The sequence below is a fragment of the Ambystoma mexicanum genome, chromosome 7p, assembly GCF_040938575.1.
Source record: "Ambystoma mexicanum isolate Mex_15411 chromosome 7p, UKY_AmexF1_1, whole genome shotgun sequence".
NCBI lineage: Eukaryota > Metazoa > Chordata > Amphibia > Caudata > Ambystomatidae > Ambystoma > Ambystoma mexicanum.
In genome coordinates, this window is record NC_090939.1 from 493,760,589 (window position 1) to 493,779,941 (window position 19,353).

Consider the following 19,353-nt stretch of genomic DNA (forward strand, 5'->3'; position numbering starts at 1 on the left):
CTCTCTCAGCTCCATTGTATACGGAATGCAACAAGGATATGTGACTTGGCAGTGAGTGGAGGGGCAATCAAGAGACTCCTCTCATCAAAAGCAAAGTGCTAAGAGTTGTGGGAGGAATGTACCTTTGGTGCATCAAAAAAGACGCCTGAGAGATGAAAACCCCAGATGCTCATTTTACCTTCATTAGTATGTTGGTTGGCACACTGAGAGCAGTCTCAAACCTCACTCTAACTTAATCAAGTGATGTGCTCAGTGGGTGTGCTGGGACTTTATCCTGTTCAGGGAAGAGTCCAGATTGTCTCGGCATGCGTGTATGAACATCCTTAATCTAGAAAGTTAAACTCCTATGTCCCTTCCCCTTTCCTCCATACTTGCGGGACATTCCTCCGTCCTGCGGGACGGGACCAGAGCACTTTGTAAAAAGCATCACACTTTTCAAAAATGTCTCCTTCCTCTCTTTTTTTATGCTGGGTACCGCACGCGGCTGTAACCCCGCCCTCCTTAGCTACGCCCAGCGCATCGCCCATCAGTCCTTTTCTCTGCCCGTTCGGGACTGGACGCACTTGCATCTTCGGAAGATTTTTTTCCTTCCAGTGTCCTTCTCTCCTACTCCGGTTTAGCGGTCGCGTAGTAGTCCATCTATGCCGGTTCGGTTAGATTGTCCTTGTTCTTTTTGCGAGCGACGCTTCGCTAGGGCGGATCCCCATCCTCTTTATTTAGAGTGTTTGGGGCCCGGATCACCGGTGGGACTCGTGCTTCTACTGCGATTCCCTTTCGGTCCCGGCACTTCAACGTTGTCTGGAGCGGTGGGAGGAGGTGTTTCAGCACGTACCTCCCCCGCATTTTCAGAGTTTCAACGACAAGAAGAAGAGACGCCCTGTAAGTTCTTTTGTTTTTAGGGCACCCTGACCGGGCGGGGGGGAAGGACTCCTTCCCGGGGTGTTCCCGGTCCGGGAGGAGCTTCAAAAGCTCTGTTACCGGGGTTTCCCCTCGGGTGCCTTTCAGGCCTAAAAAAGGTACCAGAGTTTTCTCCAAGGGCCTCCGTGAGGGGCCAGCCTACATCGGATTGCAATCCGAGGCCCCTCCTGTGGGGGCTATTCAACGGCCCAGTTATACTGAGGCTGGGGGTATCGGAGCTTGCTTTGAGGTCTCCTTGTCTGGAACTTCCCATACAGACACCAGGGCACACCCTGAGGCCGCGGTAGAGGCTTTCTGTACCAAACCAAGGTTTGAGGCCCCTTATGAGGGAGCTGTTACCGGATTCGGGTCCGAGGTTCCTCTGTCTGAGGCTAAGGTGACCGACAGAACTGAGAGGCCTGTTACGGTCTTGTCGGTGCAGTGGATTCCTCATCGTTCCCGTCCTGGTGGTGATACCGGTTCTGTCGAGGGAGCACAGAGTGAGGTCGCTAACCATAATTCCTCTGTTACTGGCGTGGCCGAGGTTCCTCTTTTAGATGCTAATTTGGCTGATAGTATGTCTCAGAAACATCCTAGGCCACACAGTACCGGCTCTGCCGAGGTTCTTGTGTCAAGGCTAAAGTCAAGACCCCTGACCCGTCTGTGGAGACCCCTGCCTCACTCACACATGTGACGTTATTCTCCTCAGGCGCTGACAAAATGGCGCTCGTTCCTGCGCGAACTACGGCTGCCATTTTGGACTCTACCCTAACACCTACGTCATCGGCTTTGGGAGCATTTTTTCAGGTGAACACTGCTTTCCTTGTGCGCCGTTTCGTCCAGTTTATGACTGGAATGTTCAGATGCCATTACTGCACACGGTCTCGCTTCCTGCGGCATCTGCGCCATTGATCTATGTTAATCTGGCTGGAGAGGGCCCTTCTTGACAGGCCTCTCCCTTGCGGCCCTGGAGCTACTCCTCTCATGAGAGGCCTCTGCCCGCCCCTAAGCCTTCGGCAGAGGATGCTTTTTTCAGAAAATGTTAGCACATGCACTCTGACCCCATGAAGGAGTATTTCAGACGTCTTTTTAAGGAAATCTGCCCTCCGGTGCCGAACCCTGTGCCGATGGTTCCTGTCGTAGCACTGGTTGTTCCAGCAGCTGTTCCACCTCTACCGGTTGGCCCACCTCCAGCCCTTCCGCCCCTGCCTCCCTTGTCCCAATAGACAAGTCTTCGGCGGAGCCAGATGTGACGCAGGTCGATCCGGACAAGTTGTATGACATGCAAGGGGATCATGATGGCGATAACCAGCCCCGCTCTGTTAGGGCGTTCCATGACCGGGTACTGGACATGACTCTTCTGGATGTTCCAGTGCCTGAGGCACCCCCTCCGCAAGAAGGGGTGCTTTCAGGGGCGTTCACTTTGTCTCCTCAGGAGCGCACCAGCTTGTTCTTCCAGAAGGACGTTTTGGTCGAGGTCCGCAAGGTCTGGGATAAGCCATACTCTGGACTGCACATTAACAAAAAGATTGACGCTCATTATAGGCTTCATACTTCGGAGGGGGTACCCTTAGCGTCCTGCCCGCTCCCTTCCTCCACAGTGGTGGGGGCCGCCACGCTACAATTCAGACTTGCTTCAGCGTTGTCTGCAGTGGCGGCTCAGGTTCTGGCCAAAGAGGACAAGCTACTTGACTCTTTGTGGAGGAAGATCTTAGCTAATTCGGCCCTGCAGTTGCGCCAGGCGAACGCAAAGCTCATATTAGCGGGGGCAAATATGAAAATGTGGATAGGTCTGTCGGAATTTGAGGAGTTCATTCCTGTGGACAAGCTGGGCGATTTTAAGGCTGGCTTGTCAGATGCCAGAGCCCTGGTGCAGGACATGCTTGAGGCTGCGGCGCATCATGTCGACACCTCGGCTCGGGGCATCATGCTTGCTGTGGACACCTCTCGTCATTGGCTTCATGCCACAAAGTTTTCCAAGGAGGTCCAGGATAAAGTTCTGGACCTGCCCTTTGACGGCAAAGAACTGTTCCATTCGTCAACGAATGTAGAGCTGACTAAGTCTAAGAACAGCACCCAGACAGCCAAGTCCCTATCAGTTCTGGTGAAACCTCCTTTCAGGAATCAGATGGGTTTCTGGATTGAAAGACACGTAGAGTCGATCCTCGCTGATTTTTCTCTCGATCCTCTGCCGCCTCCTCAGGGTCTGGGGGGTCTCACCACTGAGAAACCCGCTAAATGAGGTTTTTCGGCACTTGCACGAGACCCCGGTGGGAGGACGCATAGCGTCTCACTAGGAGGCGTGGCAGACCATCACTGAGGATCGGTGGGTCTTGTCCGTTGCTCGGGCAGGCTTCCTCTTGCCCCTTCCCCTTACCCCACCCTTCAATCCTCCCTTCCAGCAGTCGGGGACGCCCTCCCTCAGAGCGAAGTCCAGAAGCTTCTGGATCTCAAGGCGGTGGAACCCGTTCCCCTAGGAGAGCGAGGGAGGGCTTCTACTCCCGTCTGTTTACGGTGCCCAAACCCAACCAGGCTGGCCTGCGCACTATCCTAGACCTTCCCAGTTTAACCTTTCTCTCCCCCAAGAAAAATTCAAGATGATTACCCCATGTCAGATACAGTTCTTTCTACAGAAGGGTGACTGGCTCAGCGTGGTGGACCTTCAGGATGCTTATATGCATATCCTCATTTGGAGCCAGCATCGGAAATACCTACGGTTTTCCATGGGGGAGGAGCATTTCCCGTTTTGTGTGCTCCTGTTTGGTTTTAGCTCGGCGCTGCGTGTCTTTATGAAGATGATTTTGGTAATCGCAGCTTATCTTGGGCTACAGGGTATCCATGTGTATCTGTATTTGGACGATTGGCTGCTGCACAGTCCTTGTCCACTGAAAGCCTCGAACAACCTTCAGTCTCTGCTCCACCTCCTGTTCCACCTTGGGCTGTCGGTGAACTGGCGGAAATCCTCCATGACGGTTTCTCAGGACTGGATCTTCCTGGGTTTTCATTGGAACACGGTCGATTGCAAAGTGTACCTGACTGGGGACAGAATGGCGGATCTGTTGGCCACGTGTCAGGTGTTTATGCAGTCGGAGAACATGTCGGCGTGGTGGTTCCAGAGGCTTCTGAACCTCATGGCTTCATGCGTGCTGGCTCTTCCTCTTGCTCGTCTCAAGATGAGGCGGACGCAGATGGCTTCGGAGTTCATGGCTTCAGGCAGTGGACCCAGATTCCAAAATGATACTAGTTCCACCGGACAGACCTCTTGTGGTCGTCGCTTCTCGGCAATCTGTCGGTGAGCGCTCCCTTCCAGGATCTTTCGCCAGATTTTTTTTTTAAAACTTCTTTTTTTATTATTTTCATTGTTGTAATCAAAAACAGAAGGAAGACAAAGAAACTAACACAAATCAAGAATAGCATCAAACTGAACACCCTTCCCCATAGCGCCAATGGATCTCCCCGCCCAGCCGTATCCCCCCCGCCACGTATTAACCATAAATGTCCAAGAGCTTGAGTCTCTGGGGGCACCATTGCTCCCTGAATTCCCCTTTCAAGTAGGCCAGTGTCTCTCCCCAATCTGCCGAGAAATTCTCCAGCTTGTTATTAACTGCATAAGATGCCCATTCCATCGATACTATATCCCACATTTTCCTTAACCACTCTTGCTCCATCGGGATCGTGGGGCTCTTCCACGTCTGAGCGATGAGTGCCATCGCAGCCAGCGTGAAGATAACTTTTGCCTTGGTTCTACCCTTGCCCTCCTCCTCGCCCCCATTCCTCTCTTTCCCAGTAGAATCTCCCGTGGGTCCTGATTGGCGCCCTCCCCCATTGACTGAGAGAGGGCCTGCGCAACCCCGCTCCAGAAAGGCCTGATGATGGGACAATCCCATCATATGTGGGCCGCTGAGCCCACATCCCCTCCAACATTTCGCCTCAGTCGCCGGGTACATCGCTTGCAGGCGAGCCGGAGTATAGTGCCAGCCATACAAATATTTATACCATGCCTCTTGTAGCTGAGTCGCCCCCGCCACCCTTGGGATCATCTTCCAAAGCCTCTCCCAGTCCTCTTGTCCCATGCTGAACCCCGGTTGCTGCTGCCAGCTTTTCATATACGCCCATATGGTTACTGGGTCTGCATGCTCAAGTTGCCTATACAAATCTGAGATTAACCCTTTGGACCCCTCATGAGTTGAGAAATCGCTCAAAATGCGTGAGGTCCCGTGTCGCCGCCTTCCTTATTTCCCCAGGCATTACCCAATGCCTAATCTGGAAGTAACAATGTCTCTCCCGTTCCCCCACCCCAAATTCCTGCTTGCATTCCTCGAACGTTTTCACCCTTTCACCACTAAACATATCCCTCAAGGTTCTACAGCCCCCTCTCTCCCATTGTACAAATGCCCCTTGCTCCAGCCACGGTGTGAAGTCACCATTATTGAAGATTGGGGTGAATGGAGACAGGAAGGTCGTGATCCCCCGCTTCTCTGCTGCCCTGTCCCAGTTATCCACCACTCACTTCGTAATCGCACTTAAATATAGATGAGATGGCCTCAGTCTTCACGGGAGCCACAATACTTCCCCCAAATGGTGCCGAGCTACAGCTCTATCCATTTTTACCCAGTGCTTAAGATAGGTTTCTGAAAAACATTCCCTGATCACCCTTAATTGAACTGCTTCATGATAACGGCGAAAGTCAGGGAATGCCATGCCCCCCTACCTCAGGAAGCCACTCGCCTTTGCCCACTTTTGGCTGTCACAACGGATTCCTCCCTTTTTGGTTGGGGTGCGACGCTGAATAATCTTCAGGTTTTCGATCTTTGGTCGCCACAGGACAGACAGCTTCATATAAATTATCTGGAGCTCTTGCCGATATTCCTGGCGCTGAAAGCATTCAAACCAGGCATTGTCAACAGGGTGATCAGTGTCCGCATGGACAATGCGGTGTCCATGTTCTATATCAACAAGGAAGGGGGGGTACCAGGTCTCCTCCTCTTGTGGATCTTGCCATTCAGATATGGGAATGGGCCATTCAGCATGGTATCTGGCTGGTAGCAGTACACATCCCGAGCCAGCTGAATGTCACTGCAGATGTCCTCAGCCGACGAGCAATTGTCAGCTACGAGTGGGAACTGAACACGGAGATCCTCTCAGATATTTTTCGCTGTTGGGGCACTCCAGAAGTGGACCTCTTTGCAACGTCTACAAATAGGAAGCTTTCCCTGTATGCCTCCAGGAACGGGCTCAGAGCCTCCTCAGTGGGGAATGCTCTCGAGATTCCATGGCACAACATGAAGGCCTATGCTTTTCCGCCCATAAATTGCTCCCTGCTGTTCATAACACCTTGGTGGCCGGCTAGGTTATGGTTTTTGGAGCTTCAGCATCTATCGGTGTGCCCGCCACTCAAGCCTCCGTTGGTCCCCGGTCTGTTTATCAGAGTGATCAGCAGCTGTGGCACCCCTCCCCACAATCGTTCAGCTTGGCGGCCAGGTGGCCGAGTTCAGATCTTTAGAGCGTTTGAATTTGTGCGCGGATAACATGTGCATCATTCAGGCGCCCAGGAAGCCCTCTACAAGATCTCAGTATAGAAGTAAATGGCTTTGTTTCTGCCACTGGTGTTTGGCTAAGCAGCTGGACCCCAGGGAGGCTACTATCGACATGGTCCTGTCTTTTGCTTCACATCTGGCAAAGTCTGGCCTCCATGTCTTGTCCTGCAGGACTTCTTTATCGGCTGTTGGTGCTTATTTGTTCACTGACTCATTGTCTAATCCAGTCATTAAAAGACACTTTGCGGGCCTGATGCATCTTTATCCTCCTGTTCGCAACCTGCATCCAAGGTGGAATTTGAATGTGGTCCTTTACGGCCTTGTGTCATGAGCGTTTTGAGCCCATGGCTACTGTCGATTTTAAGTACCTTTCGTAGAAAATGTCCTTTTTGATTGCTGTGACTTCGGCACGGTGTGTAAGTGAGCTTCAGGCCTTGTTGGTGGAGCATCCGTTCCTTACTTTTCATAAGGATAAGGTTGTCCTGCGGACAAATCCCGCCATTCTTCCGAAGGTGGTCTCTGATTTTCATTTGAATCAGTCAATTTCATTGCCTGTCTTCTTCCCAGACCCGGCCTCAGAGGCCAAAAGGGTTCTGCACTGCCTGGACATTAGAAGAGCCCTTAAGTTGTATCTGGACAGAACATCTGAGCTTAGGAACTCTTCCCAGCTTTTTGTGACCTTCAGAAATCTGCAAGGAAAGCCGGCCTCGAAAGCGACCACCTCTCGATGGATCGCTGCGTGTCTTTCTGAGGCATATACCATTCAGGGTATTTGGGCCACAAAGGGAATTTACACTCATCTTGTGTGGGGCAAGGCGGCTGCCGTTGCCTTCCAAAAATATGTTCCCTGTGAGACCATCGCGAAAGCGGCTACATTGGCCTCCCCATCGGCTTTTTGTAAGCATTACTGTCTGGATCTGAGCTCCAGGACTGATGCTCAGTTCCGGCGAGCTGTGCTTAGGAACCTGTTTCAGTAAGGAGTTTCCATCCACCCGTAATTCCTGTGAGGAGTGCTTGGGAATCTCTCATAAGTATGGAGGAATGGGGACGGGACGTAGGAGTATAATAATGTTACTCACCGTAATGACTACCTTACTCCTAGTCCATAGTCCCCTTTCCTCCATACGCCCGCCGTCCCCTCTAAAAAGTTTCCTCTGTTATTGCTTAAAGGTCATAGACCTGGCGATAGAAAAGGACTGATAGGTGATGCGCTGGGCGGAGCTAAGGAGGGCGGGGTTACGGCCGCATGCAGTGCCCTGCGTAAAAAGAGAGGAAGGACACATTTTTGAAAAATGTGATGCTTTTTACAAAGTGCTCTGGTCCCGTCCCACAGGACGGAGGAATGTCCCATAAGTATGGAGGAAAGGGGACTATGGACTAGGAGTAAGGTAGTCGCTACAGTGAGTAACTTTATTACATTTTCCAGTGCCTAAGTTGCTGTAACAGCTTGACATGTATGCACTGTGATTGTATACAGCACTACCAAGATGTTTCCTCATCCTACTTTTCCCTCGCAACCCTTTTCTTCTAACTTGTGCTTTCAAGTGACAGTGTTGCAATAAGGCGCAAAACCAATGTATATTCCTAAATTTCATGAGATATATATCTTGAATTCCACATCTGTATGTTGATGAAGCTGACATGGAGGCACCTGATATACCCCACTGTTGTTTTTCACTTGAAGATTGTATCCCTTGATTTAAATCCCTGTTCACTATTTCTAAATGCGTTCTACTGAATCCAGGTATTGACATATGGATGTTTATACTCCTGAATGGTTATGTAGAACATGTCAGCAATCCTTTAATTCCCTCCCTGTGACTTTCCCTCAGCCTTCCTTGGCCCTCTTTCTCTCAGTGCTCCTCATTACCTCTGCACACCAGCTTCCCTTGATCCATGCAAAACCTATCGCTAATGCCTTTATCTGTCAAGACTACTGGTATTGCCAGTTCTTTTTTTTAAGTGCTACTGGTCATGTACGCTATTGTATCCAGCAATACAGTGATCTGACATTGCTACTATTGTTAAACTTATTTCTTTGTCTTTCTTAGGCGAGTAGCTTGCATTGCTATGGAGAAGACCAAGCAGGAGCAGCAAGCCAGCTGCACTTGGTTTGGCAAGAAAAAGAAGCAGTACAAGGACAAATATTTGGCAAAGCACAATGCAGGTATGAAAGGTTACAAACTTAACCAATGCATATTAGTCTTGACAGAACAGGGATATAGACATAGTTCATAGACAGCTGGCTGGTTAGGCTCCCCAATGAGCCTAACTGTTTGAACAAGAAGTTTTGCAATAGCAGAATTAACCAGTTACTTTGTAATTGGCTATGTAGATTTTCCTTTGTCTGTTAAGTGTGACGCAGTTCGACAGGTTGACATTGGATATCACACCTCTGTACAGCAATGTGTTAAATTAGAAGCTGGTACAAAGGATGGGTTACATCTGTAATAGACGTACAGGGGGGTGGAAAGGTTCGATGATACTGGAATCACGCAGGAGTTTGTCTGCTTCTCCTATACTAGTCACACACAAACACCTCCCAAACGGAACTGGAGGCATACCTAAACCAGACGGCCTTATACTGGTGCACAGACGAGGAGAGGGCAGGGCTGAACCGTCAAATAACCCTAGAAGAAGTATACGCAGCCATTACATCGTTGCCGTCCGGGAAGGCTCCTGGACCCGACCGATTCGGAGCTGAGTTCTACAAGTACTTTGCCCCCAAAATAGGCCCATATCTCCTGCAAATGTACCACCAGGGAATCATGACGGCAGACTCCTTAAAGGAGTCCCAAGTCACTGTTTTACCTAAACTCTGCAAGCCGCTAAATGACTGCGCATCATACAGACCGATCTCTCTCATTAACCTAGATAATAAGATATTAGCGAAAATTCTGGCCTCTAGACTGGTGCCTTTAATGAACAATATGGTAAAAGCAGACCAAGCCAGATTTATTCCGGGCAGATCCACGTCCTTTGGGATCAGGAGGCTATTTGGGTTAATCTCAGCAGTTGATAAGGAAGACCGGGTGGTCGCGGCACTACTAGACGCCACCAGCCGTTTGATTCCGTGGAATGGCCCTTCATGTTCACGGTTCTAAGCAGAATGGGGCTGGGTGTACAATACATAGCCATGGTGGCGCTACTATACGAGTCGCCCACCGCTTAAATAAAGGTAAATGGCCAGCTTAATAATAATAATTTGGCATTTATATAGCGTTACGAACTCTGAGGTATCTGAGCGCTGCTTATTATTACCCACGGTGTGTGGTGCTCATTTATCAACCTCGGAAGGATGAAAGGCTGAGTTTTGGCACTGCCGGGATTCGAACCTGCGTTAGCAGGATCTGCACGGATGTCAAAGCGAGCGCTCTACTCGCTGTGCCACTTGACCGGCATACCCAAGGGATAGCTCTTAGAAGGGGTACGAGGCAGGGGTGCTCCCTCGCCTGCTCTTGTCTGCCCTGGCCATTGAGTGGTTTGTGGAAAGGGTCAGGGAGATTCACATGCATAGGGACATTCGGCTATTAACCCACCGAGTGGTCATTTCACTTTATGATGCTGATATGGTGCTGTTCGCCAAGGACCCATAGCAGAACCTAGACCCTATAATGGATGAGGTCACCGAACTCGGGCGTTTTTCGGACCTCATGATAAACGCAACTAAATCAGCCCTCTACCCGTTAACGGAATGCGTAGTACAATATACTGACAAATGGGGGTTCCAATTGCACATGACGTAGACCCGATACCGGGGGGTTATGATTGCCCGAGATGTGACCATAGTATTCAATACTAACTACCGCAATGTACTTGACCAGGCGAGGGAGGCGATTACCAGGTTGAAGTGCCTACCCCTGAATCTGTACGGCAGGGTATCTCTGATTAAAATGGTGCTACTCCCGTTTCCTATATGTGTATCTTAATGTCCCCATACAGGTCTCCACTGATTATTTCCGGGAGGCAGTCAGTAATCACCCAATTCATCTGGGCTGGTAAACAACCAAGAGTGGCATGAGAGAAGCTAACTGCACCCGTACACAGGGGAGGACTGGCAATGCCAGATCTGGAAACGTACCACACAGTAGCGCAGGCTGGATTTGCCCTATACTAGTTTGGAGGTCAGGAGGAACGGAGGCATGTGGAGGTGGAGAGGGCTTTTGCAGCCCCCCTTTTGTTGAGATCCAGCATTCTCACAGCCCTGAACAAAGGACCTATGGTGTCAAATATGGTGGATCTCACTTTTATAGCTTGGACACATATTGAGCAAAGGTCGAGGACGGAGGCACTCTCCTCCCCGCGACTGCCGATTCTGTACACCCCAGGCATCCCACTCGCCTCCGAGAAGGGCTTCGCAAACCTTATGTGGAGACTGGAGATGCATAGTTACCGGGACCTGTTCCCCGAGGGGAGGTTCATTGAGTTAGACGAGCTGAAAGCTAGAAAGACCCTTAATCCACTGGAGGTATTTCTGTATATAAGATTGAGGGCAACCCTCCAGGGTTTGTTCCCAGCCTTCCCAGAACAACCACTGATAGCTCCGATAGTTGATAAAATGATCTCCGGTGGGCAACACAGGAGAGTGGTCTTGTCCTTGTATGCCATGTTCCAGGAAGCTAAACCGCAGGAGACGACAGCTGAGATGGGAGCGCTCCTTGTGGCACAGGATCTCCGATGAGGAGTGGAAATACTGCTGTGCAGGCACCAAAATGATTGCAGTAAATGGTCGATATAAATTGTTACATTGGAAGTTTTTACATCAATTCTATTACACCCCTACCCAGATTCACAGCTATTCTCCAGGGACACCGACCAACTGTAATAGATGCAGTACACCAGGAGCCAACCTCGTACATATGGCGTGGGAATGCCCCGCAGTATACACATTCTGGGCAGCAGTGCTTGAAACCACTGGCGATATAATTGGGGAGGGCCTCAATATGAATCCCATGAAAGCTCTCCTGGGGTACACCAAGACTATCCCCCGGGCAGGAGGCGTATAGCGGGGTTGCTCTTACTATTGTCTAGAAGAAGGGTTGTTATGCACTGGAAAGGCCCAGTGTCCCCCAAAATAAAGGACTGGCACGCGGATGTGCTGAGATGTAATGATAGAGAGACGGGGTACCAGGGCTTAACATCATATCGCTCCACCACATCTAATGTGTGGGACCCATATATTCACTATCTGCTGCGATAAGCTAGCAAGGATGACCAAGAACTATAGGGTGCAGTAAGCCAGGATTACTTGCAAAAACTCTGTTCTTCAATTAACAAGGGAATAGGCTGACTATGTCAAACAGCAAGGAAACTGGATGTCTTAATACTCGCCTTATATTGCCGAAGGAACAGACAGCTATAGATCATCATTATGCCCCATGAAGCGATGAAAGCTATACGAACTAGTGATGTGATAAGGACCTACCCAGACGCCTTACACCAATATGAGAGACGATAACAACTGTGCTCAACACGAAATGCCTGCCGAATTTTACTCATTGTGAATTCTCACTACCAATGTATGTTATAATGTAATGTTGTATGATGTATGTTTTGTGCTTACTAAATGTTAATAAACAAAATATAAATTTAAAAAAATTAGAAGCTGGTAAAGGTTTACACTTGGGGTTGTAGCATCCAGCACACCTTGTGCAAGGTAACAGTATGTGAATTGATAGCCCCTTATGGGCCATACCACAGTATTTCCATGTATTTATTTAAGAGCTTCATAGTTATTTATTATTAATTCATTTTGCTGTAACATCATTCTTGTAAGACCCACTGTGTAAAGATGTATGATTCCATTCCTCAACTATTTGTCTATGAAGCACAGATTGTTAGGGCCAGCATCTACCTATTCAAAGAAATGGTGTTTCAATGCACTACAAGAAAAAACGGGGTAAGTGGGGGACAAGAGAGAGAGATAACCATAACAGTCCTTCTAGGCCTTGTGAAATTCAGATTGTGCAAGTGCAGTAACAAGAAGTGCAAGGGAGAGTGGTGGGGGGGACCTTCTGCGCAAAATAAAAAGTGGCAGGGTGGGAAGGGACGTGCAGGATAAAGAGGAGAGTGCACAAGTGAAAATGGGGGGGGGGGGGTGGAAGATGGGGCAGCAGAGTGCCATAGTGGGTAGGCGAGTTTTAAGGGGAGGCCAGGAAGGCAAGTGCCAGGGATTGCAGGGGCTGAGGGTCCATATACTAAGTGCGAAGGGGGGGGTGGACTGGGCAGGGGGGCCCGGTGCTCTGTAGATCTGAGGGGACCAGGCCGCCAGTCACTGCGGCAGACAGGGGTGCAAGCAGGGGAGGGGGGGAGAGAGAAGAAAGAAGGGAAAAGGAGGGTCTTGAGGAGCTTTCAGAACTTAAGTAGATCCGGCTCAAGCCTGAGAGGGGCAGGGAGACCATTCCAGAGGGATGCTCCTGCGAAAGAGAGAGATCCACCCCCCCCACTCCCCCCCACGAGAAGCATCGGATCTACAAATAATTTTAGCTAGGAGACCGAAGGGCTCTAGCAGGGAGGTATTTAGGGAGGGAGAGTTGGATGTAGTGGTGACCCTGGCCCCAGAAAGCCGTGTGGATGATGCAGAAGGTTTTGAACTTGTTCCTATCAGCAACTGGGAGCCATTGAAGAGATTTTGGGGCTGGAGAGATGCGGTCCCTTGGCTTGAGGCCAAGGATAAGTCTCAGTCCTATTCTGGATTAATTGAAGGGGGTAAAGGGAGGATAAGGAAGAGGTTGTTACAGTAGTCCAACCTAGCGAGATCCAAAGCTGTGGAGACGATGAGTTTCTGAGAGAAGATGAGGCAAGGGAGAATGCCTCTGAGGAGGGTGCAGCTGGATAGTGGGCCTTCTTGCCAAGGTCCATGATGTCAGGAGAAAAGGAGAGGGGAGTCAAAGATGAAACCAAGGTTTTTTGCCTCACCAGAGGGTGAGGGGAGGGGACCCATAAGAGGGCGGCCAGAGGGTAGGGCGGAGCTGGGGTCCCATTGAGAAGTATCTCAGTCTTACTGGCATTAAGATAGAGATCATTGGCAGCACACCATCCCTGAATAGCAGTCATACACTCAGGGATGAGAGGAGGAGGAGGAGGATGAGCAAGCGGAGGCAGTGGAAGGAAGCTTGAAGGAGAGTTGCATGTCGTCTGCATAACACTGGAAGTGAGGAGGGAAGGAGGAAATCAGATGTGCGAAAGGGGCGAGGTAGATGTTGAAGAGCCACGGCGAGAGGATAGAGCCTTGAGGGACGCTGCAGGTGGATAGTGTGACAGGGGAGAGAAAAGGGACCAGTTGGGCCTGGGAAGGTCGGTCGGAGAGGAATGAGGTCAACCAGTCCAGGCCCATGGTGCCAAGGGTGTCACAGAGCCGATTTGTCAGTGTGGCATGGTTGACCGTGTCCAAGGCAGAGGAAAGATCCAGAAGGATAAGAACGGAGGGAGAGTTGGAATCTAAATTTGAGAGCAGGTCATCACAGGTGTTTAGTGCAGTTTCCGTGCCTCTGTCTGCTCCAAACCCAGACTGGTGGTCGTGGAGACAACCAACAGATTGTGTGTTGGATCAGTTGGGAGATGACCTGCTTCTCCAGGAGTTTGCCAAGGAAGGGGGTAATGGTGATAGGGCGGTAGTGGAGGAGGAGGGTTCAGCAGAGGGCTTTTTCAGGAGAGGATGCCCAAGGGAGTACTTGAATGGTAGCGAGAAGGAGTTAGTAGCCACAGAGTGAGTACAGAAATCGGCCAAGGCTAGCGTGACAGTTCTGAAGGAGCAGGGGAGCACCTGTTTGGAGGAGACTTTCATAAAGAGGTTTTGTCTAGAGACCTCATCTCGTGCTATGGACGAGAAAGAGGATAAAAGGGGGGAGGGGGGCCAAGGGATGCCTGAGAGCTGGGGTAGGGGTAAAGTGGAGAGTGAGGACAGAATGTCCTGAGTTTAGGCTAAGAAGTGGGAGACCAATGAAGTCCAGAGAGTTAGGGATGGCAGGGGAGAAGAGGAGACTGCAGTAGAATTGCTCGAATTCCTTGCAGATTTTAAACCGTTCACCCGTGTTGTTAGTAGCCCCAGAGATGCAGGCTTGGATATGGGCCGCCTTCTTCAAGCGGATAGAAAATCTGTATTGCCTTTGGAGCAGGCGGCAGGCCAATCTGTCAGAGAATGTGCCTGATGCCCACCACATCCGCTCAGCAACTCTGCACTTGTGTTTCAGAGAGTCTAGATCAGAGTCATACCAGGTGTTGCGCTTGGAGGCGTGCATCACACGGAACCTCGTAACAGGGGAAAGGATGTCCAGGGTGTTGGTGATATCGAAGTGAAGATTAGCAAGGACAGAGTCGGTGTGAGAATCAGTAGAAGGGGAAATGAAAGTGGCAGCAAATGCAGCAACTGATACTCGCTTTATTGGGCGAATGACAGAGAAGGAGACTGGCAGTGCAGGCAGAGACTTAACCGGGGGACCTGAGAGATCCAGGTGATAGCTGCACAAAATGTAACCAATTGTTGCCAAGCGGTGGCCCTAAAATGCACTCCTTGGAGGACGTATAGTGAAGACAATTCAGTTGTCTTGATTCTGGAACACCAAGACTGGTTGAGTCCCACGTAGACCAGTACGGTAATTATACGTTGTCTGTTTTCACAAATAAAATTACGGAAGAATTTTAAGAGATCAAGAATTATACGAAGAAATGACATTCAATAATAGTATTCAAGTGACTCAATACTTCAAGAGAGAGTAAATGTGTCTAATCAATTTTTGTGCAAAAGAATCCTTTTTTTATGGTCAAAGTAAACCGGTGAGGGTACATATCATACACTTCAGTAAATACATAATCCATGTTCAAGGCAGCCATTTTTTTCAAAGTAGGTCAAACACAAGGTCGAAACACAATCACATATATTAAATAAAGACTTGTGTTCACAAGATTCACACACGTTAGTACAGTGGCATGGAGCCGCTGTATCCTAAATATGTCCAAAAAGGCTTCTCTTAGATTGTAGAATTGCCAACACGTTTCAGAATCTTAAATTTCCATCTTCAGGGCTGGGGAACTATTTGTTCCTAAGTGGTGAGGTATATTCTGCTTGTAGACACCTAAGGGGTTACAAGTAGAGCGACTCAATATCAGCTAGTCTTAAGGGTAGTCAGTAGAATTGTACAAATGCATAATTTGTAGTACTAACCTTCAAACTCCAACTTGAGTCAGTGGGGTTGGATCCTACCGGTTAGAGAAAACATCTCTGTAGAAGTCCCAATATCATCATGTAATGTGTACTGTTATAACTTATAGATATAAGTAAGCAAAAACTCACCCAGCTGAGTAAAGGCAACAGCAGCCGAGTAATGTCAAGAGTACGGTCATGCAAGCACTGTGTTCTCTGGTGAGGGTAAAGAAAAGTTACAGTTGTATCGATCGTGTACATTCACCAAGGAGGAATTACAAAACTTTCAACCTTACAGTTGGTGTAGTGAAAGAATTAGCCCAGGTGTTTAAAGAGAGACAAATGTCCCCTTATAGTGTGGGAACGGTGTCCAAATCGACTAAATAGCTTGCTAACAGTCTACAAGAGCTAGCTTCAGATAGAACCAGTGGTCGAAGTGTACGAAAAGAAGTAGTGGAGCTATGTTCCTTACTGGTCAGCACCGCTCCCCGCAAACCCCATCGCCACACAGCACCGCTCCCCGCAAACCCCATCGCCACACGCCCTCCCATGCACAATATAAACACCCAAATGCATGCTCCTGCAGTTTAAGAGAATGTTCAGTGCACTGCTCTGAAAGTGCAAGTTTGAACTGCTTCCTACACTTTTATTTTAAAACAAAACCGTTCCGGAACGGTTTCTTTTTAAAATAAAAGTATAGGAACGGTAAAACTTCATTGAAAGAAGTAGAGGAGCACCGCTCCCGACCGCTCCCGCCCACTTCGACCACTGGATAGAACGTATGTCTGTGTATCTTGTTAAACATTGTTGATCTTATACTGCTAATTTAGGGATACATGTAAGTAGATTTAGATTGTTTAAAGGGCTACGATTAGGTAGCTTTGATGCTGCACAGTCATCAAGGTAAACCAAATGTTATTGTGAAAGCGTATTCACATTAAGTGATTTGCAAACCTTCCATGATAAGCATGCGTGTTATACCCACTGCTGGTCTGCGTGAGCCGCTGGCAGGCAGCAGTTGCTACTTGGTGCTCGCATGACTTAGTTCCTAAATAAAAGGAATTACACATTGTCTGGCTCGCATTAGGCGCGGGCCTGATCATAAAGACTTCGAGAGTGCTGTGATTATCGATAGCGCTTACCTCGGATACACAATGAAGAATCTGAGCCCGACCGTCTGTGAGACGCGCGGCCCTATTCCCCATTGTATATGCAGTCGTCATGGCACCCGTGCGCGCCGGCGCTGCGAGGCCCGACCGCCATCTTTGTGTGGGACCGAGTGTCATAACGTATACCCACAAATTAGACCATAGCCATCGCTCCAGGTCATGGATTATATTTAAGATCAATTTAGGTTACCGATCCAAGCAGCCTGATTAAAATGATGATGAAAAATTTACAAAATGCAAAGAAACCTCGAAAAAGAGTTTTAATTTAGGGTGTGACTCTAAATGCTCTGCATATATGATGTATATAAAATTGTAGTGTACTAGTGGCCCAGTGGGCACTGGGTGACCTAATGGTCACCAAAATGATGAGCAGACTGTGGGACAATGGCGCAGATTGACTTCTGCGGGGTCCCTCACTCCTGCTGTGTAGATAAATATGTTACTTAAGTCTGGCACATGGGCAATGGGTGACCCAAAGGCCATGGTGTGTCTCCAAGTGCCTTGTAGAATGCTTCTAAAGAGCGTATGTGTTCATTGTGTAGGTGTGGCTCTCAGTGCCATGGAAGGCCCGATGGTCACCACACTGACGAGCAGGTTGTGGGGCAGATGGCGCAGAAAAGCTTCTGCGGGGTGCCACACTCCTGCTGTGTAGATGGATTCTTAACCTGGTAGAGGCTCACTGGGCACCGTGGGGCTCAATGGTCACCAAAGATGTTAAGAGGGTCAAGGGTCATAGGCGCAGAATACATTCTGTGGGGTGGAAATCCGGTAATCAATAATGGCAAACCTTAGGTGAGCACTCAATAGAAATAAAGCGGAAGACATGCCCCACTTCTGCTAATGGTCAGAGTGTGTTATAGGGCTTTTTTCTGCAGCAACTAGGTAAACCCCAAAGCCTGCCTCTCTTGATGTGCTCTAGCAGGTACAAGGACCAGTATGTAAAGATACATCCACCCTCCCACACTCACAAGGAGACACTTGGGAATTAGATGCTGCTAGCCATATAGGCTCTTGGGTGTTATCCTGCTCACAATCTGTGCGTACCAGTCTGGACCAGTAGCATAATCATTTGATGGAATGTTTCCAACTTGCTCCTCATGAGATGTCCCCACTCACAATCTAGTGTCCTCGTCCCAAGACATAGGACCAGGTTTGTCACTCAACATGGTCTAACTCAAAGCATATCCGGTCAGAAAAATCCAACATTCAGAAAATCAAGTAATCAAATAACCAAATTCACAGTTCATTATACAAAGCACATTAGATCAAAGTCACAGTTTATGCCTCTCGGGCTGAGTGAGTCCAGGAGGTCAACCCATAGAATCTCTTTGCAACAGTCGTTTTTGGATCTCCCCCCTCTGATACCTAGTTTTATCTGCTCTAGGATCACACATTTCAATTGAGCCACACACAGTATGTCTACCCTTCTGTAATGGCTTGGCAGGCGAAGAACGGTGGTCTGGAGGGTTGCCCAGAGCAACGCCAGTGGTTAAGATTCATTCTAAACCTTCCAGCCATCACCTCTTTGTTTTTGCTTTGTCACCCCGAGTGGGACGGGTATGCCCAGACGTGGGTCCCGTGCCTGCTGGGCCTAGAGACCCAAGCTACTCCTCAATGATGAGCCCCAACAAGGGCGAAACATGTTTGGGGATGCTTGTGGTCTCGTGCAGAAGGGATGTGACCTAGCAGTTCGGGCTCGACTGCCCCTTTTGGGGTGGGGCCGAGCCTGATTTGCATATGGTCTTTTCCCTTCTGTAATGGCTTGGCAGGCGAAGAACGGTGGTCTGGAGGGTTGCCCAGAGCAACGCCAGTGGTTAAGATTCATTCTAAACCTTCCAGCCATCACTTCTTTGTTTTTGCTTAGCCTCAACAAAGTGCATGGCCACAGGTGATTTAAGGTTTTTAGTGCGTATGTTAGACTTGTGCTCAGTCCATCTCGTTTTGGCCTTCCTCGTTGTCATCCCCACATAGTAATAGCCACATGGGCATTTATGTCCATAATATGGTGGAAATCTCTGCTTTCACCAGACTGTTAAGCAGTGCCTTGCTGTTTCTATGGGCAAAGGTTGGAGGTTGTTGGAACAATTGCTGAAGTTGGGGCTCCATTTACAGCATAGGCCAATTTCTTTGTATTATCCTTTTGATTCTGTGACTCAGCGTGGAATGTGTGTTCACATAGTCAAGTGGTTCTCCCCTTTTGGGAGGTTTGGGTGTTACGAGTGTGTCTCTATCCATCGATCTTACTTTGTCTGCAATACCCGAGATCAATGTGGGGTTGTAGCCGCTCTCTTGAAATTTTGTCTGTAGAAGTGTAGATTGGTGCTCATATTCGTTGGTTTCAGATATGTTCCTCCTGTAACAGAGAAATGTGGCTCAGTGGTACACTGTCTATGGTTCTTTCCTCTGTTTGCCCCAGTGGCCTCCAGCTTCTCCCATTCACCCCAGTACCTTTGGTTGTCCAGGGGAACTTCGCAGGACTCGGCACTCGCTCGGACAATCGGCTTTGCCTTCTGGCTTCTCCTACTCCTACTCCGGCTTCGCATGCATTCCATGCTCTGCTTCTTTGCAGGATACTGCCGTCTACGAACGCTGGTGAATGGGAGCTGAT

At 49.1% G+C, this 19,353-nt stretch overlaps 1 protein-coding gene across 10 annotated transcripts in view; it reads left to right on the forward strand.

The window, feature by feature from the left end:
• The window catches only part of CASK (calcium/calmodulin dependent serine protein kinase), a 2,777,982-nt gene that overhangs the window by 2,404,637 nt on the left and 353,992 nt on the right, over positions 1–19,353 (forward strand). For all 10 annotated transcript variants that reach the window (XM_069636511.1, XM_069636508.1, XM_069636509.1 and 7 more), the window contains one exon: positions 8,486–8,601. In XM_069636511.1, the coding sequence (XP_069492612.1) occupies positions 8,486–8,601 (116 nt within the window). The remainder of the gene's footprint in view (positions 1–8,485; positions 8,602–19,353) is intronic.